Source organism: Ambystoma mexicanum, chromosome 1q, assembly GCF_040938575.1.
Source record: "Ambystoma mexicanum isolate Mex_15411 chromosome 1q, UKY_AmexF1_1, whole genome shotgun sequence".
Classification (NCBI taxonomy): Eukaryota; Metazoa; Chordata; class Amphibia; order Caudata; family Ambystomatidae; genus Ambystoma; species Ambystoma mexicanum.
In genome coordinates, this window is record NC_090922.1 from 1,529,330,454 (window position 1) to 1,529,354,754 (window position 24,301).

The window sequence follows — 24,301 nt, forward strand, 5'->3', positions numbered from 1 at the left end:
TGCTACAGGACTTTTTTGGCTCTTGGTTGTGGGTTCACCACATTTTGTATTTTTATGCTTTAAATACTATTGAATGTCCATCATTTGGAAGCCCATCTTCTATTTACTCATAATACCACCTCCTGTTCCTGTTAGACTACAGAGTAAATTCCCTTTTCAGGAGTGTGGTGAGCAGGATGAACTCCCCACACTCTGTGGTGAGCAGGATGAACTCCCCACACTCCTGTATGAGGGGAGCAGGATGAACTCCCCACACTCTGTGGTGAGCAGGATGAACTCCCCACACTCTGTGGTGAGCAGGATGAACTCCCCACACTCTGTGGTGAGCAGGATGAACTCCCCACACTCTGTGGTGAGCAGGATGAACTCCCCACACTCTTGTATGAGGGGAGCAGGGCAAAAAGGAGAAGATCGGCTCGGTCGCAACCGGATGTAGGCCACAGGGTAATTGGAGAGGACCTCATGCAAGCTTGAGTCGCCACTTAGAGCGAGGTGCCCAATTCATTTCCTGAGTTTTTAAAACATTTAGCTTTATTTGTTATAATATAAAATTATAAAATATGATCTTTCAAAATTGTTTATAACAAATCTAACCCACTGACAAAGAAAGATAAAAAATATACATAGCAAGTTACCTAGTTACACTCCATAGCAAAATCACTTGCATTAAACATATAATCTAAAGCTCATCAGATAATAAAATACACAAGACCACACAGGTCATACACATATTCTATAAATATCTACTTATATAATTTAAGATAATATAATAAAATGCAGGAGAATAGAAATAATGTTATTTTAACTTTTTCAATTGCTTTTTAATTTATGTTTTATTTATATTTGGTTAAAATTTAAACCTTTACAAAATTTCACATTTACTTATCATAAAATTGATTTCGTACAGACACATTAAGACAGTATTAAACTTTTTTTAAAAACATTATTAAACATCTTTATCTTCCTAAAATGTTAAATATTGCCCATATATTCATAAAATATAGAAGCAACACATAAAACACATTACTACAACCTATAATTTATACTCTGAAGTAAAAGACCTCTTGTAAATATCTTTATAAGATTATGCCAATTTCCTCTTGGCTTTCATATCGTGCCAGTTCTTTTTCCACAATCTTTAAGAAATTACCGAAAGCTAAAATTAATGGGTAGTATGTGCCATTCATAAGTCTGACCCATTGAAATTCAGTGCAATCATCAAAATCTGTGCTCACAAATTTCATCAATAGAAGCGTTCGTGAATTTTTAAAGTGTTGACGCTCTAGCACCAAATGTTTCAGGGTTTCATAAGGTTCCAAACACAAAGGAAATCTGCATTCCATAGATTGCATACAGTCATTAAGCCCTGACCAATGGTGAAAACGTTCTTTAATGCAAAATAAATTCATCCTAAAACGAATGAGTAAGCTTCTGATAGTGGAGCAGGGAAATAAGGCAACCTAAGGATTACATGGTACACGTTAATGTAAAATTTAGCATATTCTGAGTATGAGGAATAGAGTTTCAATTGATCTAAAGTTTGTATCCAATCTTCTTCAATCTATTTTTTTTGGACAAAACTAGATCAAAAACATAAATCGTCATATGAAACCCCAAGTCTGTCTAAAATCACTTGCATGCAAGCTTTAAATGCGTTTTCTTTTTTTAAAGCCCAGCTCCTCCAAGAGCCTCATTATTTCGGTTGTTAAAAATATTTATCTGCCAGCGTTCATCCTGCTCCAAATGGCATCAGGGTCTGATATTTGACCTCTGCTAAGAAAAATGGTCCAAGAATGTTGTGCGAATGTCAATCCGCGCAGAACATTCAACAAGTATACGCCTGAGTGTTTGCACTACACTGGGTATTTTGCAAAAAGCACAGATACTGTTAAGACGGTCCTGGTGGCGCAGAAGTTCAGAAGGCCAACCTAATTACTTGGAACAGGGTAACCTCTGGACGAGCCAGACCAATCAAGGTAGCGATCGCGGCGGTCAAGACTAGGTCTCAAGAGGGGTGAGGGTGACTGAAAGCCCGCAATGAGCACACAAAGCAAGATCCCTTACAAACTACTCCAAACAGTTGTTATATTAAAAATATATACACATTTATTTCAAGGCCTTTAAAACAATGACCGTAGCGAGAAATCACAATATAACGATAGTAAACCAACACATACCATATCAACACAATATATATACAAATACGACAGTCTCAAGCGTTAGATGCACGAAATGGGTAGTCCACCTAAAAGGGAAGGAAGACAGGCAGTGCGAAATAATGCTTAGACCCAGTTCGCCTTCAGAGGCACCTACCTAGATGGAAGTCCGAGCCCTGCGAAGAGTGGAGCCTTGATCAAAAGTACCTGCACGCGCTGGTGCCAACGGGCAAAAGGAGAAGCTCTTCGAGGGAAATCAGGCAGTTCAGTTTAGTGCACAAAAGAAGAAGAACAAGTTCCGTGACTCAAGCGCAGCCTCCACAGTGGGCAGAAGCAGAGCGCGAGTACGGAGAAGGGTGCTGTTTGACACAGCGGGGAAAAGCAATGGGCTCCTGCAGGAGGGCGACCAGATCCTAGCTATGCTACTCACCGGACCCCGATGCAAGCAGACCCAAGCTTCTCCGCGTCCGTTTCAGTAGCTGGCAGGTTCAGAAGAGCAGGGAACGCCTCGTCGTCGTGTTGAGTAAAAAGACGTCCCAGTGCAGAGGAGAAGTCCTTCAGCGGGTCACCAGCGATTCCTCGGTCCAGCCTCTTGGTTGCAGGATACTTGGCTCCTGTATTCCTTCGTTCGTGAGCACTCAGGAGATCGACCTGGTAGTGGTGTTTCCAGCCCCCTCTTATCCATGGTTCCCTTCGCGCCAAAACGGAGGGGACCCAATGGGAGATCCGCTCATCAACACTCACACCATTCGTGGACCAATCACGGACCACGGTGGTCCCAGGCATTCACACCACCCTAGACTCTCTGGCACCCAGGATGTGTATTGGGACAAGACATCCCAGCGCACATCCTGGAGGCACACAAAAGACATGTAGAAGCCAGCGAAAGCATCCGTGTTTCGCGGGAAAGTGCATGCCCAAATAAGGAAGGCCCTGGGTCGGCTCGACCTGGGGAAGGTGAAGGGAGCAAAACGGTCAGCGGATAGGACAAAGGAGCCTCGTGGTCTGGCCATTTTGGGAGCCAGGTCACCATTTTGGGTTAAGCGCGGAAAACGCACTTAGTACGCCAAAAGGAGCTCAAAACACAAGAAACTATCGCTGCCACCATTCCCGTGCCTGAATCACTTGCACCGATCAGATACAATCCTAAACGAGTATCTAGGGCCTGTAGAAGGCTAGAGACCCAAGAGAGCTGTAACTTAGCTTACAGTGCCCTCTTGTGTTATGTTGCACGAAAGCCGCAACATGATAGAAGAAACTACGGGAAACAGCGTTCCCCGGTACTGACTGTCTTAAGGGCATGTCAGTTTCCCCATAAGAAAGGAGCGAAAGCCCAGAGGAGTGCGGCAGAAGGCTGCACTTCTCTGGCAAAGTCAAGAACAAGGTGAAAAACAACAGCAAAAAGTTTAGGGGTTGCCACATGGAAGGAAAATTACCTACAATTACGAAATCTTTCCTAACAGATACCTATTGAGGAATTAGGATTCAGGGAAGGGGCTGACAGAACTTCCCCTGTTAGTAATAGATTCAAACGAAATCGATGGAATTGACCCCAGTAGTAAGGACATGGATGTAGTGCCAAATATTTGGGTAATTCACCCACGGCTTTGACTTCTATTGAAAATAGTAGTATGGAGACAATAGGTTCTTGTCTTAAACAATGTTTCTATCCAATCCATTTCTCAAAAGCACTTTTTCACCCAGTCTGGATTAGAATTATAATCTTGCAAACTTCTATCAGATTTCACCAGAGTACAATTTACAGTTTGATCCATGATATTTAACAATTTTATAGTCCCGTTATTGAGAACACAAAACAGATCCTCAGACATTGTTCCTTGTTTGGGAGAGGTTATTTTACCATACAGCGTCAAGATTCACCAGTGGAACCAGGCTTGCAGGGATTGAAGACCCAACTCGAATTCGTAAAGAAGACATTTGCACCGATGAGGCAAGATTAAGACAACGCTTCGATATTCTGCCCTCCAATTTTTCCCAAGCTATCTCACAGCAGACTGGTTCCACTTGGTATACAGTCTTTATAACGCAAATGTTATGTAGAATGAATATATAACGAAAAACATGAAGGAAATGTATGTGCAGGTGGGGTAAATGGTTAAATCTTGTTGTGGGGAAATGGTTGGGGTGAGTTTTTAGGGGTGGGAAACAGGGGTTTGGAGGGGAGCCCCCCCCCCAAAAAAGAAAAAGGTGTTATGTTTTGTCATTATAAAATGTTTTTTATATGTGCATTAGTTAGAAAATTATTTGTTATAAAGACATTTAACCATTCCACTTCTGAGCAATGCAATACTGTAGGCACAACCTTTCCTATATAAAATCGTATTAACGGTTTCAATGAAAATGTGCAGTATTTATTGTGAATTTTCTTCATTTGGTAACCCAGCGAGTCAATCTTCTCTCTAATTTACTAATGATATTGAGAGCCCTTGCGTTGGGAAACCAAGATAAATTACTTCACTTAAGCAAGGGATCTGAATAATAGCCAGGAACCATTTAGAATCACACCTTGCTTTTGGGTGCTTTGTGAGGCACAGGACACTTGACTTGATTTGATTGAAGATCAATCCATTTTTGCCAGCATATTCCCCCAGTGTATTTAACAATCTTTGTAACCCAATGGGCGTTGAATCTAACGAAACAACGTCATCTGCCTACGCAATTCCAATAATACTCTCACTACCCAATTTGGGGCTAACAAATGCAGCCTTTTTCATTACTTCATCATGATCAGCCAGATATAAATTAAAAAGACAGGGTGCCAATATACACCATTGTCTAAGATCTCTGGTTACTTCTATTTTATCTTTCTAGTGCACCTCCTCATGAAGCCGAATTTGTATTCGTGTGTCTTCATGAATATGCTCCAGAATGGCCAATAATGAAATTGGAATTCCTCGAAGCCTTAATTTTTGCCACAGTCTACCACGGTTGACCGTGTCAAAGGCCATGGAGAAGTCCACCAGTGCTATATATAGAGAAGAACCCTTTGTAGGCCACACTTAATCCCTTAGTGTGGTTAAAAGAACCCCATTTAAATTTGTGCCCATGCCTCTTTGAAATCCAGTATGGGATTTTCTCAAAAACTGGTTATCCGCTAACCAGACATCCAACCTTTCCAAAATCAGTGCAGAGAAAATCTTGCTATCCGCATCAAGGAGGGCGCTCGGCCGGTAATTTGCTGGATTCGAGCAATCGCCCTTCTTGAATATGGGTATAAAAATCTAGAGCTTCCATGACTCAGGCATAATTTCAGTAGAAACAATATCCCCAAAAACCAGGCAAAGCAAGACTGACCACAATTCCTTGTTCGATTTTAAAATCATGTTTGTGAGGTCATTTGGGCTGGCTGCTGCCGAATTTGAGGCTTTTACTATTAGGTTCTCAAACATATGCTATTTCAAAATGGATATCCCATTGTACCAAGGAAGTAAATGGTGGTTTCTCAACCATACTTTCTTTCATTTTATGCCAATGCACTCGCCATGAATATTCGCTCACTGCACTACACTGGAGAGTTGACTGTGGACGATTAATTTACAAGAGGACAAACATTCCAAGAGTACTTTGATATTAAGGAATTAAAACATTTCTTCTCAGTCTGAAATAGAAGGAACTTATGTGAGCGTAACCAGTTTTTGTATTCTCTATATAGATGTTTTTTATTGATATCTCATATCCTCCTGTTTAGGATACGCAACCTTATCTGGTGCAGATGTTCTCTATAAATCTTTCTCCTGACCCAAATTGCTCTGTCGAATTTGTGATCATGGTATGTATCATGGACTTTTGGGAATCCAAGAGTCTCCCTGTTCCACAGGAAGCTCTTGAAGCCACGACGACTGCAGGCCTGTTTGAGGACCTCGATAGTGCTCTCACAAACAACACCCTACACTTCTCTTGCGAGATGTGACCCCCCTTTCATGAATCTCACAATCCTATTGTCTGCATTAGAAACCTACAGAGTAGCATGTTCTCTAGATGGATAAACTTCATCCGCCAAATTCATTTTAGCAATCATCCTATTATGGTCACTTGTTTTAGCATATTAAATTTAAAGGAGAAACATGCATTGTACATAGATCTAGACAGGTAAGTATAATAAGTCGTGGAAGATTTCTAGCTGTTTTTCCACATTACCTTGGCCTTTCGGTCGCCCACTATATTTCCATTTGCTCTGATTCATTCCCATTCTGAAAACCAGGCTTTCCATTTACGGCCATTGCTATTACTGTTTTTATTTTGACAGCAGCCATCCTCGAGCAATATGAATTTAGATCCCCAGCAATAAACAAATCTGCTTTGTGATTGGTCAGCCAGTCTCCCATTATTCCGTAGGTTTCCCAAGGAAATCATCTATTGTACAGATCACAGAATTCCAATAGAGGTTAATCACAAGGGTGACCATGTTTCCTTTCTGAGTAGCGATCACCATCTTTACAGCCAAAATGCCAGGATAATTCTTTGATATAATGGTTAACTTTCTAATTGTTGAATTCCTGGCAGCCATTAGCAAACCACCAAAGGTTCTGCAGGTTCTGCCACCAGTTTGCCATTTGCTGCACAACTGAGAAATCTTCCATCCGAATCTGTTGTGTAAGCCAGGTTTCTTGTAGAAGAACGATATCAGTATCCATTAAAGTCTGCTTGAAATCATCATCATGCAAGAAGCTATTATAGCCTCTAGTACTCCAGACTAGGATCAGGGTCTCATTTAACATCAGAGAGATGGTGGGGAATCACTGGTTTTGGAACCTCCCCGTCTAAGGACGCTCCTTAACCAGGCCCAACCATCACGACCGATATCATTGGCCCCCAGTTCATTTCTGGGCTTATCCTCTCCATTATGAGTTAAATCAACTATTTCCTCCCTCTGTGCTCGGCGTATCAAAATACCAAATCTAGACAAGTCCTGTCACACTGCAAGCATTGATTTAGCAATAAATATTGGGCAGAAAACCACTTCAACAATATCAGTGCGATTAGAGGTGTGACTGGGAGGGTGTAGGAGGGTTGGGAGTGTGGCAGAACAATGAGTTGGAAAGTAGAAGATACATCAGAGGGAGGAGAACAGTGAACAAGAAGAAAAGCCTAGCAGGTAAAAACTAGAGAGACGGAAGGGGGAGAGTTAAGAGAAAGGAAAGGGGCAACAGAAAGAAGCAGATGGAAGGAAAATAAGGGGCTATAATAATAGTCTAGGGCTAGGAATCAGGGACAACTCCTACGGTAGGGTACACATTAACCAAAGGGAAGATCCTGACAGCCTTACAAAGAGGATTAAGCCCTGTGATGAAGCCCCCTGAATGGGACCAGGGGGTGACTGAGAAGATCATGTTCTAGCCTGAGCTGGCGGATGTTGGGCCCAGGGTGGCATGGGAGACTCACATGATCCGAGCGCAGGGTCAATCACAGTACTACTTTGAATGGCACTTTTTATATCTTGGACTTCCTCAACCCTAAAACCAGCTCTTGGCAGGACAGTCCATATACATTAGACATGTTTCCTGCCCCAATAAGGCCCTGCAGGACAATTCTAGTGCATCTCCTTGTGAACAGAAAGAGCTGGATCTCTCTCTGAGGCTAAGCAGACCACACATTCTGGAGAAACATAAGAAAGGTTCAGTTCACCCCAAAGTCACTTTTATTCCCCCAACAGAATATTGCAGGCTAGCATTTTTTAATTGCACTATCAGATACGTTTTTTTCAGGTGGCGGGGAGACGCTCAATGGGTTAAAGAGACTGGAGCTTGCTACTCTTTTATTATAATAATTATTATAATTGTTCTTTTATTATGTGCTTAATACCAACAAGTGGTTTCTAAGTGCAGGATCAGTATTCGAACCTGTGCTGCGCTGCCATGTCTTGCTTCCAAGACGAACACCTTGCCTCTGAGCTATCCTTCCTTCCCTATTCTATTACAAGTACGCAGGTTCAATCTCACAAGAACGAGTGTGCAATCTCACAAATTCCCCACAAACGAACATCTGCTGCATCTTCAGACGAATCAGGAAACTAAGCAGGTGTTTTACCGGCGGGTAACTAACTTGCTGAGAGCACAGGAAAACAGAGCCATGCACAGGCAGCTGCAGAGTGTGTTTGGAAAGGAGAAATTAATTTCAAGATGACATTCAGACCAAATGAAGGCTTAGTCCAGCCCCCTAGACACAAAACGAGGTCAAGGGCACCCTGCGGCAGTAGCCAATCCCAACAACCTTCACCAACCTGGGCCAATCACTAGGCACTGATGCGCGAGTTGAGGGGAGAAGAAATAGGAGGTAGTGCTGGAAATGAAAACCCCCAGCTCTCCATGCTGGCTTTTTCTACTTGCCTGTCTGTTGACAAGACTATCAAAATGAGTGAGTCTTAGGGTATGGGGGCCCCAGAAAACCCACAAGTCGATTAATAACAGAAGAAGGGTTCAGGAAACCTGAGAGTCTTGAAGAAACTGGAGAGGACATTGTGGGGATCTTTCAGGGGTAAGAGACATGCAACAGCAAGCAGAAGACACACCACGACCACTATGTCTGCAAAGTCCGGTTGTTATATTATAGTTGGCCCCTTTTTAAACAAAATCCAAAATCAAGTAGTTAAATCTATGAGAGTGGTCTGGATGTCTGTCTTGGTCCTAAGGAATCATGTGACAGCCTAATAATCCAAGGTACCAACGCATCATTTATAGTCTGATGAGTCACCCAAGACCCCAGGAATGGGCAAATATTCACAGAGCAAGGCAAGCATTCAGGACAACTTGCCAAGCACAGTGGAACACACGTATGACTCTACATCAAGGCCAAAGAAGAAATGTGGGACCACTTAATCCCCAAACACTGAGTGAATTGTCTTGCCAGGGATCTCTTATGGCATATTACTGCTTTGAGTAATGGTTCGAGTGTTGGTGTCAAGAGAGGTACTAGCTGAAAATCTGTCCAGTTCTTAATGAGTAACGAGAAGCCATAAGCAAATGAAAGAGGACCCTCCCATCACCGGAGTGGGGGTGGGAGGGTGTTTATACTGGGCACGATTTTACCCTTTGGTTTCCCACCTACAGCCAAACCCTCTGCTTTCCCCTCTCTGGAAATCCACACCCCGGATTCTCACTTTGTACTACCTCATGCCTTTCTCTTTTCCCCCAGAACTCTTAGCCCCTCACCCCTCTCTCTGCCTATATACCTCTTCCTCTAACCCTTTTATGCCTCGCACACATACCCAGGTCCTGCACCTCGACAGAATGCTTCTCCAGGAGATCCGCCACATGGTCCTGGTGACTTAGATCCATCTTCTCTTTCTCCGTTTTCAAAAGCTGAGAAAATAAGAAAAACTCCATATAAATAGGCAGAGTGTGATAGACACATCAAAGTACGTACACAGTGAGTGATAAACACAGAGTGATGGGTGTCAGTGCGCAGGGCTACCGTAGGAATGCCGTTACCCCTACTCGTATCAGTGGTAAATCTGTCATGTTATGAGTGGGAGGGTGGGGATGTTAATCCACATTTCATGAAGTTCTATAGGACGCCATTGAGAATTTGGAGCATACAGGTCATGGTAAACCCTCCAATGTTTGGACAGAATTTGGAGGAATAATTCTGGTCCGGCTCCACACCACCTCCAGACTTCAAAGATGGTGGAAGACGTGGCAGTAAATCCATTGCTGCCCTTCTTATCATGGCACCTTAGCAATAATGAGGGTCACTAACATGGAGCAGCCCCTCAACCCGACCCCTTTTCAGCACTCCCAGGGATCAAACCCTGTACGTGGCTCCTTAACCCAACTCTCAGGCAGTAGAACTTGAACCTGGTTCTGTGTCTTCACTTTTGTAGGGCAGTGTCTTCACCATGTCACTTTGCCCCACCCTCTGGGTTGGAGAGTGGAAGCCCTGTATATACAGTGTCAGAGCGGATGGGACAGTGCGTGCACAACCTGGCTATTTGGCCTTTGTTTTGAGGAGCTGGTACAACACCTGCATATGGACATTTTCGCTCTCTCTCTCTTGGAGCAGCTGGAAGAAGCCTGTACCTTTCCGCTCTGCTCATTCTGGATGGCCTGGGGCCAGTGGCTGTACCTAGCCCTAGGCACGTCTTTCATCGGACTGGGCAGTGTCTGCACCGAGTCCCTCTCTCAAACGACCTGTTGTAGTGCCTGTACATGGCCCGATGGCTCATTTACCATGGGAGGAGGAGGAGGCTTGTTTCTTCATTCTCTGTGGTCCTAGGGAAGTGTGTGTACTTGGCATTTTTGACTTCTCTCTCAGTGGAGCTGGTAGAAGGGCCTGGCGCCACTTCAGATTGGCTGGTTAAAGGGCTCTATGGTGCCACTCTCAGATGGGCTGGGGCAGGGGCTTCACCTGGCCCCATGCTCCGAGGGGCTGAGAAAGGGGCTGCATCGGGTCACTATGTGGTGAGCTGGGAGCAGTGCCTGTACCTGACCAGATACTCTGTGGGGGTGCCCAGCCCTTCAGGCCAATCTGGGGGAGGAGGAGCTGCACCCGGCCCTTCAGCCCTCTCCGTAGGTCTGGGGGCCACGCATGTACCTGGTTCTTGGTCTTGAGAGACTCCATCTCCTGGATGAATTTCTCAGTCAGCTCCTTGATCTTCTCGTTGTAGTTCATGTCTTTGAGCCGCAGCTGGTACTCGTTCTCCATCTTCAGCTCATCCACACGGGTCTTTAGTTCCAGCATGACTTGGTTCTAAGGGATGGGATGTAGCAGAACAAAGCATTTAAGCGATTAGTCGATTCCTGCATCCATTAGTACATTCAACCATCACTTTAGTCACCCATCTGTCCATTTATCAACTAGTAGTCATTTATATCACACTTAACGCTGGACTTCTCCCACTTCTAAGCACCAGTACAGGGATATAACCCATGTTACACAGCATTATCTTATTCCCAAGACCAGTGCTTTGCTGAGCTATCCTCCTGGCCTCTCACTCTATTCCCCAAGACCAGTGCTTTGCTGAGCTATCCTCCTGGCCTCTCACTCTATTCCCAAGACCAGTGCTTTGCTGAGCTATCCTCCTGGCATCTCACTCTATTCCCCAAGATCAGTGCTTTGCTGAGCTATACTCCTGGCCTCTCACTCTATTCCCAAGACCAGTGCTTTGCTGAGCTATCCTCCTGGCCTCTCACTCTATTCCCAAGACCAGTGTTTTGCTGAGCTATCCTCCTGGCCTCTCACTCTATTCCCAAGACCAGTGCTTTGCTGAGCATCCTCCTGGGCTCTCACTCTATTCCCAAGACCAGTGCTTTGCTGAGCTATCCTCCCAGCCTCACACTCTATTCCCAAGCCCAGTGTTTTGCTGAGCTATCCTCCTGGCCTCTCACTCTATTCCCAAGACCAGTGCTTTGCTGAGCTATCCTCCTGGCCTCTCACTCTATTCCCAAGACCAGTGCTTTGCTGAGCTATCCTCCTGGCCTCTCACTCTATTCCCAAGACCAGTGCTTTGCTGAGCTATCCTCATGGCCTCTCACTCTATTCCCAAGACCAGTGCTTTGCTGAGCTATCCTCCTGGCCTCTCACTCTATTCCCAAGACCAGTGCTTTGCTGAGCTATCCTCATGGCCTCTCACTCTATTCCCAAGACCAGTGCTTTGCTGAGCTATCCCCCTGGCCTCCCACTCTACTCCCAAGACCAGTGCTTTGCTGAGCTATCCTCCTGGCCTCTCACTCTATTCCCAAGACCAGTGCTTTGCTGAGCTATCCTCCTGGCATCTCACTCTATTCCCCAAGACCAGTGCTTTGCTGAGCTATCCTCCTGGCCTCTCACTCTATTCCCAAGACCAGTGCTTTGCTGAGCATCCTCCTGGGCTCTCACTCTATTCCCAAGCCCAGTGCTTTGCTGAGCTATCCTCCCAGCCTCACACTCTATTCCCAAGACCAGTGCTTTGCTGAGCTATCCTCCTGGCATCTCACTCTATTCCCCAAGACCAGTGCTTTGCTGAGCTATCCTCCTGGCCTCTCACTCTATTCCCAAGACCAGTGCTTTGCTGAGCATCCTCCTGGGCTCTCACTCTATTCCCAAGCCCAGTGCTTTGCTGAGCTATCCTCCCAGCCTCACACTCTATTCCCAAGACCAGTGCTTTGCTGAGCTATCCTCCTGGCATCTCACTCTATTCCCCCAAGACCAGTGCTTTGCTGAGCTATCCTCCTGGCCTCTCACTCTATTCCCAAGACCAGTGCTTTGCTGAGCATCCTCCTGGGCTCTCACTCTATTCCCAAGCCCAGTGCTTTGCTGAGCTATCCTCCCAGCCTCACACTCTATTCCCAAGACCAGTGCTTTGCTGAGCTATCCTCCTGGCCTCTCACTCTATTCCCAAGACCAGTGCTTTGCTGAGCTATCCTCCTGGCCTCTCACTCTATTCCCAAGACCAGTGCTTTGCTAAGCTATCTTCCTGGCCTCTCACTCTATTCCCAAGACCAGCGCTTTGTTGGGCTATCCTCCTGGCCCCTCACTCTATTCCCAAGCCTAGTGCTTTGCTGCGCTATCCTCCTGGCCTCTCACTCTATTCCCAAGACCAGTGCTTTGCTAAGCTATCCTCCTGGCCTCTCACTCTATTCCCAAGACCAGCGCTTTTCTGGGCTATCCTCCCAGCCTCTCACTCTATTCCCAAGAACAGTGCTTTGCTGAGCTATCCTCCTGGCCTCTCACTCTATTCCCAAGACCAGCGATTTGCTGGGCTATCCTCCTGGCCTCTCACTCTATTCCCAAGCCCAGTGCTTTGCTGAGCTATCCTCCTGGCCTCTCACTCTATTCCCAAGACCAGTGCTTTGCTAAGCTATCCTCCTGGCCTCTCACTCTATTCCCAAGACCAGTGCTTTGCTAAGCCATCCTCCTGGCCTCTCACTCTATTCCCAAGACCAGTGCTTTGCTGGGCTATCCTCCTGGCCTCTCACTCTATTCCAAAGCCCAGTGATTTGCTGAGCTATCCTCCTGGCCTCTCACTCTATTCCCCAAGACCAGTGCTTTGCTGAGCTATCTTCCTGGCCTCTCACTCTATTTTCAAGACCAGTGCTTTGCTGGGCTATCCTCCTGGCCTCTCACTCTATTCCCAAGACCAGTGCTTTGTTAAGCTATCCTCTTGGCCTCTCACTCTATTCCCAAGACCAGTGCTTTGCTAAGCTATCCTCCTGGCCTCTCGCTCTATTCCAAAGCCCAGTGCTTTGCTGAGCTATCCTCCTGGCCTCTCACTCTATTCCCCAAGACCAGTGCTTTGCTGAGCTATCCTCCTGGCCTCTCACTCTATTTTCAAGACCAGTGCTTTGCTGGGCTATCCTCCTGGCCTCTCACTCTATTCCCAAGACCAGTGCTTTGCTAAGCTATCCTCCTGGCCTCTCACTCTATTCCCAAGACCAGTGCTTTGCTAAGCTATCCTCCTGGCCTCTCACTCTATTCCCAAGACCAGTGCTTTGCTGGGCTGTCCTCCTGGCTTCTCACTCTATTCCCAAGACCAGTGCTTTGCTGAGCTATCCTCCTGGCCTCTCACTCTATTCCCCAAGACCAGTGCTTTGCTGAGCTATCCTCCTGGCCTCTCACTCTATTTTCAAGACCAGTGCTTTGCTAAGCTACCCTCCTGGCCTCTCACTCTATTCCCAAGACCAGCGCTTTGCTGGGCTATCCTCCTGGCCTCTCACTCTATTCCAAAGCCCAGTGCTTTGCTGAGCTATCCTCCTGGCCTCTCACTCTATTCCCCAAGACCAGTGCTTTGCTGAGCCATCCTCCTGGCATCTCACTCTATTCCCCAAGACCAGTGCTTTGCTGAGCTATCCTCCTGGCCTCTCACTCTATTCCCCAAGACCAGTGCTTTGCTGAGCTATCCTCCTGGCCTCTCACTCTATTCCCAAGACCAGTGCTTTGCTAAGCTATCCTCCTGGCCTCTCACTCTATTCCCAAGACCAGCGCTTTGCTGGGCTATCCTCCTGGCCTCTCACTCTATTCCAAAGCCCAGTGCTTTGCTGAGCTATCCTCCTGGCCTCTCACTCTATTCCCAAGACCAGTGCTTTGCTGAGCTATCCTCCTGGCCTCTCACTCTATTCCCCAAGACCAGTGCTTTGCTGAGCTATCCTCCTGGCCTCTCACTCTATTCCCAAGAGCAGTGCTTTGCTGAGCATCCTCTTGGCCTCTCACTCTATTCTCAAGACCATTGCTTTGCTGAGCTATCCTCCCAACCTCTCACTCTATTCCAAAGCCCAGTGCTTTGCTGAGCTATCCTCCTGGCCTCTCACTCTATTCCCAAGACCAGTGCTTTGCTGGGCTATCCTCCTGGCCTCTCACTCTATTCCCAAGACCAGTGCTTTGCTGAGCATCCCCTTGGCCTCTCACTCTATTCCCAAGACCAGTGCTTTGCTGAGCTATCCTCCCAACCTCTCACTCTATTCTAAAGCCCAGTGCTTTGCTGAGCTATCCTCCTGGCCTCTCACTCTATTCCCAAGACCAGTGCTTTGCTGGGCATTCCTCCTGGCCTCTCACTCTATTCCCAAGACCAGTGCTTTGCTGGGCTATCCCCCTGGCCTCTCACTCTATTCCCCAAGACCAGTGCTTTGCTGGGGTATCCTCCTGGCCTCTCACTCTATTCCCAGGACCAGCGCTTTGCTGGGCTATCCTCCTGGCCTCTCACTCTATTCCCAAGACCAGTGCTTTGCTGAGCTATCCTCCTGGCCTCTCACTCTATTCCCCAAGATCAGTGCTTTGCTGAGCTATCCTCCTGGCATCTCACTCTATTCCCCAAGACCACTGCTTTGCTGAGCTATCCTCCTGGGCTCTTACTCTATTCCCAAGCCCAGTGCTTTGCTGAGCTATCCTCCTGGCCTCTCACTCTATTCCCAAGACCAGCGCTTTGCTGGGCTATCCTCCTGGCCTCTCACTCTATTCTAAAGCCCAGTGCTTTGTTAAGCTATCCTCTTGGCCTCTCACTCTATTCCCAAGACCAGTGCTTTGCTAAGCTATCCTCCTGGCCTCTCACTCTATTCCCAAGACCAGTGCTTTGCTGGGCTATCCTCCTGGCCTCTCACTCTATTCCCAAGACCAGTGCTTTGCTGAGCTATCCTCCTGGCCTCTCACTCTATTCCCCAAGACCAGTGCTTTGCTGAGCTATCCTCCTGGCCTCTCACTCACTCCTGCTGCTTCTCTCTTTCCACATTGAATCCTTGCCCCTTGTTCTCTGCTGCTTCTCTCTTTCCACATTGAATCCTTGCCCCTTGTTCACTGCTGCTTCTCTTTCCACATTGAATCTCTGCCCCTTGGTCTCTGCTGTTTCTCGCGTTCTACATTGAATCCTTGCCCCTTGGTCTCTGCTGCTTCTCTCTTTTACATTGAAGCCTCCCCTTTTCTCTGCTGCTTCTCTCTTTCCACATTGAATCCTTGCCCCTTGTTCTCTGCTGCTTCTCCCTTTCCACATTGAATCCTTGCCCCTTGTTCTCTGCTGCTTCTCCCTTTCCACATTGAATCCTTGCCCCTTGTTCTCTGCTGCTTCTCTCTTTCCACATTGAATCCTTGCCCCTTGTTCTCTGCTGCTTCTCTCTTTCCACATTGAATCCTTGCCCCTTGGTCTCTGCTGCTTCTCTATTTTACATTGAAGCCTCCCCTTTTCTCTGCTGCTTCTCTCTTTCCACATTGAATCCTTTCCCCTTGTTCTCTGCTGCTTCTCTCTTTCCACATTGAATCCTTTCCCCTTGTTCTCTGCTGCTTCTCTCTTTCCACATTGAATCCTTGCCCCTTGGTCTCTGCTGCTTCTCTCTTTCCACATTGAATCCTTTCCCCTTATTCTCTGCTGCTTCTCACATTCCACATGTAATTTCTCAGCCTCGCTCTGTACAGCTTCTCTTCTATGTTCTTGCAGTTCTCTCATCCACCCTCTACCAAGCCAACAGCAGACTCATTTCGCCCTACCTTCTCATCAATGTCCGTCTTGGTGATCAACACCTCTTCTGCATATCCCACTTCTTTCTCTCGCTTCAGTCCCCGCCCTTCCTTGTCAGAAATCTTCCAGATGAGCATGCTGCTGTCCTCTGAGACAGTCAAGAGGAATTGGTCATCAAAGGTCACCGCCATCTAAGGAGAGAGAGGCTTGCAATCAACACATGATTTAAGGCCCTACAAATAAGTAAATGAGTTACATACAACATAAATGCCAGTGAAGTCGCTTAAACCCGCTCATGCCATATTCTTCATAATGGGGCCTATTGCTGCTGGAGCGGTTTCATTACATTAACGTCTAAACTCCAAATCCCCACTTTGGATCATGAGCTACTTATGTTCATTTAAGTAAGTGATGCACGAGAATGGTAACAAGAGAGAGAAGAACCTCCTTCCAAGATGAAATGGATGAAAGAGTTGGCTAGTTAGAGGGGCCACTTCTACAGCACACATATGACATGAAAGAGAACCATTTCCTGATGCTTCTTTGCACTCTAGTTCTGTATCATCTGCAGCTATGGTATGTAAGGCAGAGATGGAAGTGGGGTTACAGCCAGGAATAGAGACGGCTGGGCTCTGCAAGTCTGCTGCGGAACACAGAGTTGCTGGAGCATTCAACTATTCACATTTATGGACCATGAAGTGGCTGCAGTTGGTGTATTTAAACAATCAAGGACATGGAGGAAGTGTCCTTCATATAAAAATACTCAAAGTGGCTGCAAATTCAAACAATTCCTTATAATTGAAAGACTTATTTTATTAAAAACCAAAAGCTTTCAGGTTATGAAGACTGTAAAAGCCGGAAACCAACTTACTACATTTACCTTACAATATGATTTCCAACTTGCTGCTGTGTGAATTCTTCCTTGTCCTGTCTGTTCTGCTGGGTGGATACCTTGCAGAGTCATCATGCTGCTGTGCGGATCGCTCCTTGTCCTACCTGTCCTGCTGGGTGTATACCTTGCAGAGTCATCATGCTGCTGTGCGGATCCCTCCTTGTCCTACCTGTCCTGCTGGGTGGATACCTTGCAGAGTCATCATGCTGCTGTGCGGATCCCTCCTTGTCCTACCTGTCCTGCTGGGTGGATACCTTGCAGAGTCATCATGCTGCTGTGCGGATCCCTCCTTGTCCTACCTGTCCTGCTGGGTGGATACCTTGCAGAGTAATCATGCTGCTGTGCGGATACTTCAATGACCTACCTGTCCTGCTGGGTGGATACCTTGCAGAGTCATCATTCTGCTGTGGGGATCCCTCCTTGTCCGACCTGTCCTGCTGGGTGGATAAGTTACAGAGTCATCATGCCGCTGTGTGGATCCCTCCTTGTCCTACCTGTCCTGCTGGGTGGATACCTTGCAGAGTCATCATGCTGCTGTGCAGATCCCTCCTTGTCCTACCTGTCCTGCTGGGTGGATACCTTGCAGAGTCATCATGCTGCTGTGCGGTTCCCTCCTTGTCCTACCTGTCCTGCTGGGTGGATACCTTGCAGAGTCATCATGCTGCTGTGGGGATCCCTCCTTGTCCTACCTGTCCTACTGGGTGGATACCTTGCAGAGTCATCATGCCGCTGTGTGGATTCCTCCTTGTCCTACCTGTCCTGCTGGGTGAATAACTTACAGAGTAATCATGCCGCTGTGTGGATCCCTCCTTGTCCTACCTGTCCTGCTGGGTGTATACCTTGCAGAGTCATCATGCTGCTGTGTGGATCCCTCCTTGTCCTACCTGTCCTGATGGGTGGATACCTTGCAGAGTCATCATGCTGCTGTGGGGATCCCTCCTTGTCCTACCTGTTCTGCTGGGTGGATACCTTGCAGAGTAATCATGCTGCTGTGCGGATACTTCAATGACCTACCTGTCCTGCTGGGTGGATACCTTGCAGAGTCATCATTCTGCTGTGGGGTCCCTCCTTGTCCTACCTGTCCTGCTGGGTGGATACCTTGCAGAGTCATCATGCCGCTGTGTGGATTCCTCCTTGTCCTACCTGTCCTGCTGGGTGGATACCTTGCAAAGTCATCATGCTGCTGTGCCGATCCCTCCTTGTCCTACCTGTCCTGCTGGGTGTATACCTTGCAGAGTCATCATGCTGCTGTGTGGATCCCTCCTTGTGCTACCTGTCCTGCTGGGTGGATACCTTGCAGAGTCATCATGCTGCTGTGCGGTTCCCTCCTTGTCCTACCTGTCCTGCTGGGTGGATACCTTGCAGAGTCATCATGCTGCTGTGGGGATCCCTCCTTGTCCTACCTGTCCTGCTGGGTGGATACCTTGCAGAGTCATCATGCTGCTGTGCCGATCCCTCCTTGTCCTACCTGTCCTGCTGGGTGTATACCTTGCAGAGTCATCATGCTGCTGTGTGGATCCCTCCTTGTGCTACCTGTCCTGCTGGGTGGATACCTTGCAGAGACATCATGCTGCTGTGCGGTTCCCTCCTTGTCCTACCTGTCCTGCTAGGTGGATACCTTGCAGAGTGATCATGCCGCTGTGTGGATTCCTCCTTGTACTACCTGTCCTGCTGGGTGGATACCTTGCAGAGTCATCATGCTGCTGTGCGGATCTCTCCTTGTCCTACCTGTCCTGCTGGGTTGATACCTTGCAGCGTCATCATGCTGCTCTGTGGATCCCTCCTTGTGCTACCTGTCCTGCTGGGTGGATACCTTGCAGAGTCATCATGCTGCTGTGGGGATCCCTCCTTATCCTACCTGTCCACCTGGGTGGATACCCTGCAGAGTCATCATGCCGCTGGGCGGATCTCTCCTTGTTCTACCTGTCCTGCTGGGTTGATACCTTGCAGCGTCATCATGCTGCTCTGTGGATCCCTCCTTGTGCTACCTGTCCTGCTGGGTGGATACCTTGCAGAGTCATCATGCCACTGTGTGGATCCCTCCTTGTCCTACCTGTCCTGCTGGGTGTATACCTTGCAGAGTCATCATGCTGCTGTGTGGATCCCTCCTTGTCCTACCTGTCCTGCTGGGTGGATACCTTGCAGAGTAATCATGCTGCTGTGCGGATACTTCAATGACCTACCTGTCCTGCTGGGTGGATACCTTGCAGAGTCATCATTCTGCTGTGGGGATCCCTCCTTGTCCTACCTGTCCTGCTGGGTGGATACCTTGCAGAGTCATCATGCCGCTGTGTGGATTCCTCCTTGTCCTACCTGTCCTGCTGGGTGGATACCTTGCAAAGTCATCATGCTGCTGTGCCGATCCCTCCTTGTCCTACCTGTCCTGCTGGGTGTATACCTTGCAGGGTCATCATGCTGCTGTGTGGATCCCTCCTTGTGCTACCTGTCCTGCTGGGTGGATACCTTGCAGAGTCATCATGCTGCTGTGCGGTTCCCTCCTTGTCCTACCTGTCCTGCTGGGTGGATACCTTGCAGAGTCATCATGCTGCTGTGGGGATCCCTCCTTGTCCTACCTGTCCTGCTGGGTGGATACCTTGCAGAGTCATCATGCTGCTGTGCCGATCCCTCCTTGTCCTACCTGTCCTGCTGGGTGTATACCTTGCAGAGTCATCATGCTGCTGTGGGGATCCCTCCTTGTCCTACCTGTCCTGCTGGGTGGATACCTTGCAGAGTAATCATGCTGCTGTGCGGATACTTCAATGACCTACCTGTCCTGCTGGGTGGATACCTTGCAGAGTCATCATTCTGCTGTGGGGATCCCTCCTTGTCCTACCTGTCCTGCTGGGTGGATACCTTGCAGAGTCATCATGCCGCTGTGTGGATTCCTCCTTGTCCTACCTGTCCTGCTGGGTGTATACCTTGCAGGGTCATCATGCTGCTGTGTGGATCCCTCCTTGTGCTACCTGTCCTGCTGGGTGGATACCTTGCAGAGTCATCATGCTGCTGTGCGGTTCCCTCCTTGTCCTACCTGTCCTGCTGGGTGGATACCTTGCAGAGTCATCATGCTGCTGTGGGGATCCCTCCTTGTCCTACCTGTCCTGCTGGGTGGATACCTTGCAGAGTCATCATGCTGCTGTGCCGATCCCTCCTTGTCCTACCTGTCCTGCTGGGTGTATACCTTGCAGAGTCATCATGCTGCTGTGTGGATCCCTCCTTGTGCTACCTGTCCTGCTGGGTGGATACCTTGCAGAGTCATCATGCTGCTGTGCGGTTCCCTCCTTGTCCTACCTGTCCTGCTGGGTGGATACCTTGCAGAGTCATCATGCCGCTGTGTGGATTCCTCCTTGTACTACCTGTCCTGCTGGGTGGATACCTTGCAGAGTCATCATGCTGCTGTGCGGATCTCTCCTTGTCCTACCTGTCCTGCTGGGTTGATACCTTGCAGCGTCATCATGCTGCTCTGTGGATCCCTCCTTGTGCTACCTGTCCTGCTGGGTGGATACCTTGCAGAGTCATCATGCTGCTGTGGGGATCCCTCCTTATCCTACCTGTCCACCTGGGTGGATACCTTGCAGAGTCATCATGCCGCTGTGCGGATCTCTCCTTGTCCTACCTGTCCTGCTGGGTTGATACCTTGCAGCGTCATCATGCTGCTCTGTGGATCCCTCCTTGTGCTACCTGTCCTGCTGGGTGGATACCTTGCAGAGTCATCATGCTGCTGTGGGGATCCCTCCTTATCCTACCTGTCCACCTGGGTGGATACCATGCAGAGTCATCATGCCGCTGTGCGGATCTCTCCTTGTCCTACCTGTCCTGCTGGGTTGATACCTTGCAGCGTCATCATGCTGCTCTGTGGATCCCTCCTTGTGCTACCTGTCCTGCTGGGTGGATACCTTGCAGAGTCATCATGCTGCTGTGTGGATCCCTCCTTGTCCTACCTGTCCTGATGGGTGGATACCTTGCAGAGTCATCATGCTGCTGTGGGGATCCCTCCTTGTCCTACCTGTCCTGCTGGGTGGATACCTTGCAGAGTAATCAAGCTGCTGTGCGGATACTTCAATCACCTACCTGTCCTGCTGGGTGGATACCTTGCAGAGTCATCATTCTGCTGTGGGGATCCCTCCTTGTCCTACCTGTCCTGCTGGGTGGATACCTTGCAGAGTCATCATGCCGCTGTGGGGATCCCTCCTTGTCCTACCTGTCCTGCTGGGTGTATACCTTGCAAAGTCATCATGCTGCTGTGCCGATCCCTCCTTGTCCTACCTGTCCTGCTGGGTGTATACCTTGCAGAGTCATCATGCTGCTGTGCCGATCCCTCCTTGTGCTACCTGTCCTGCTGGGTGGATACCTTGCAGAGTCATCATGCTGCTGTGCGGTTCCCTCCTTGTCCTACCTGTCCTGCTGGGTGGATACCTTGCAGAGTCATCATGCTGCTGTGGGGATCCCTCCTTGTCCTACCTGTCCTGCTGGGTGGATACCTTGCAGAGTCATCATGCTGCTGTGCCGATCCCTCCTTGTCCTACCTGTCCTGCTGGGTGGATACCTTGCAGAGTCATCATGCTGCTGTGCCGATCCCTCCTTGTGCTACCTGTCCTGCTGGGTGGATACCTTGCAGAGTCATCATGCTGCTGTGCGGTTCCCTCCTTGTCCTACCTGTCCTGCTGGGTGGATACCTTGCAGAGTCATCATGCCGCTGTGTGGATTCCTCCTTGTACTACCTGTCCTGCTGGGTGGATACCTTGCAGAGTCATCATGCTGCTGTGCGGATCTCTCCTTGTCCTACCTGTCCTGCTGGGTTGATACCTTGCAGCGTCATCATGCTGCTCTGTGGATCCCTCCTTGTCCTACCTGCCCTGCTGGGTGTATACTTTGCAGAGTCATCATGCTGCTGTGTGGATCCCTCCTTGTCCTACCTGTCCACCTGGGTGGATACCTTGCAGAGTCATCATGCTGCTGTGTGCGGATCTCTCCTTGTCCTATCTGTCCTGCTGGGTGGATACCTTACAGAGTCATCCTGCTGCTGTGTGGATCCCTCCTTGTGCTACCTGTCCTGCTGGGTGGATACCTTGCAGAGTCATCATGCTGCTGTGCAGATCCCTCCTTATCCTACCTGTCCTGCTGAGTGGATACCATGCAGAGTCATCATGCTGCTGTGCGGATCCCTCCTTGTCCTACCTGTCCTGCTGGGTGGATACCTTGCAGAGTCATCATGCTGCTGTGCGGATCCCTACTTGTCCTACCTGTCCTGCTGGGTGGATACCTTGCAGAGTCATCATGCTGCTGTGCGGATACTTCCTTGACCTACCTGAACTGCAGGGCGCATACCTTGTAGAGGTCATTGATCTGTAAGTCTGCACACTCCCAGCACACCTATTTACTGTCTGCTTGGCTGCCTGCTGCGATGGTATCATTGCATAGTGCCTCCGACCCTCTCCCCTCTAACTTTAAGCCCCATTTGTTCCCTTCCCCCATAGTGCTCTTCTTCTCACATATCTTCTCTAACTGCTTCTCCATCTCCTACCCGCCCTCTCGCACAAAGTGTGGAAGGAAGAAACTAAAAAAGGCACTCCTAAGATGCAAGCCTGGTCTGCCCATCGCAGACACCTCACCTACGTCAATGCTTCCTCCAGAGAGACTATCAATGGCATCCTCTCTGCTGTTTCTTCAACTAACCTATGGACCGCCCTTATGGTCTCTGTCCTCTCCCCTTTCTCCTCCTCTTCATTACTGTCATCACTAGACGAGAAGTGTTCTTGGCACACTTTGCATCCTCCAAATGCACCATTAATGTCCATCACAATAATACCATCATGACCAAACCTTCTCCTTCTGGACAGGCGTCTTTCTTCCCTCTTCAACTTCCTACCCTCTCCTTCCACCCCTCCTTCCATCATCCATCCATCCGTCCCCTCCCCCCCAGGTGTAGCACTGCACCTCTGTACCTCCCTTGCAAATCTTTTAAAAGGGGTCACCAGCGTCACTTAACTAACCCCAATTCTCGCTCTGCCATTAAACACTCCTCTGACATCTGTCACCTCCTTGAAGACCTTCACGTCCTTGACCTCACTGAGACATGGTACAAGACCAGCTCTGTCACTGCTTTTGACACTATTCTTCCTGAGGGCTACAAGATCATATCCAACCCCAGACCATCCTGATCTGGTAGTGGAGTGGCTCGGATCTTCCCTGTGTAGGTCCCTACCTCCTTCATCCCCACTCAATCATACTCTTCCTTTGAAAACCTAGTCTGCAGGTTGTATGTCTCCCCTTCTTTCTCTGTTACTCTCGCTACATCTACAGACCCCTCCAGTCCTTCCTCCCTCTTCCTCTCGGACTGGGCCACCCTCTCCTCCTTTCTTCTTGCCTCCTCCACCAAACTTATCTTCCTTGGGAACTTCAACATCCATCGTGACTCCTCTAATGTGTCCATTGTTCTCTTCTGCTTCCTCTGCATCACTCCCTCACTATTTTCCCATTTGGCCCAACCCACTCTGCAGGGCACACCCTGGAAGCTCTCATCTGAACAGTCATCCCTCTTTTCAACCCCCTCTCTCCTGGTCCGACCACTATGTCCTCTCATCTTTCCTTGACCTCCCCTGTACCCAGTCTCCTTCGCTCGCACTGCTAGTCTTTTTCCCAGTCATTCAACCGATGAAGTGTGTGTCAGACGCTGCCTTTGCTTCTTCCTTCATCCCTCTACCACCACCCTTCTTTGGACTCTCCTTCGGTCTTTGTCCTAACTAACATCTCTCTATCACCAACACCCTGGACATCCTTGCCCCTGCCACGAGGATCCGTATGAAGCCTGCCACCAAATGCAACTCTTGGTATGACTCTGACTTAGCCGCTTTGAAACGAAAATGCAAAGCGGCAGAGCAGAAGTGGCAGACATGTAGCTCATCCGCTGACAAACTGGCCTGCTGTCTACTCCAAAGGCAATACAGTCTTTCCATCTGCTCCAAGAAAAGATCTCATGTCCAAGCATGCATTTCTGGAGCCACAAATAACGCGGCTGAACTCTTCAAAATATGAAAGCAACTCGCCAATCCAACAGCAGTCTCTTCTTTGCCTCCTCCCTGCCAGGCCTTATGCTCTGCACTGGCCTCTTACCTTTCCTCCCAAACTCTCGACATCCTGTCCTCTCTGATATCTACTTCCCCCTACATCCCTCCTTTCACCTCTTCACCCTCTCCCTCCCATACTCTCCTCCCTCACTCCCATTGCACCAGATGAGATCTCTAGGGTTGGCCGCTCTATGAAAGTCTCCTCTAAAAAGGTGCTACCCTGCTCCTCCAGAACCATCAAGGACAACATCAACACTCTTGCCCCTGCCTTGGGTGACCTCTGCAACCACTCTTTTGCCACAGGCTCTTTCCC

At 48.5% G+C, this 24,301-nt stretch overlaps 1 protein-coding gene across 1 annotated transcript in view; it reads right to left on the reverse strand.

The window, feature by feature from the left end:
- The window catches only part of CFAP57 (cilia and flagella associated protein 57), a 348,360-nt gene that overhangs the window by 100,141 nt on the left and 223,918 nt on the right, over nt 1-24,301 (reverse strand). Inside the window, exons 12-14 of the mRNA XM_069642449.1 lie at nt 16,062-16,223; nt 10,707-10,862; nt 9,382-9,475 (exon numbers count right to left, since the gene is read on the reverse strand). Coding sequence (XP_069498550.1) covers nt 9,382-9,475; nt 10,707-10,862; nt 16,062-16,223 — 412 coding nt within the window. The remainder of the gene's footprint in view (nt 1-9,381; nt 9,476-10,706; nt 10,863-16,061; nt 16,224-24,301) is intronic.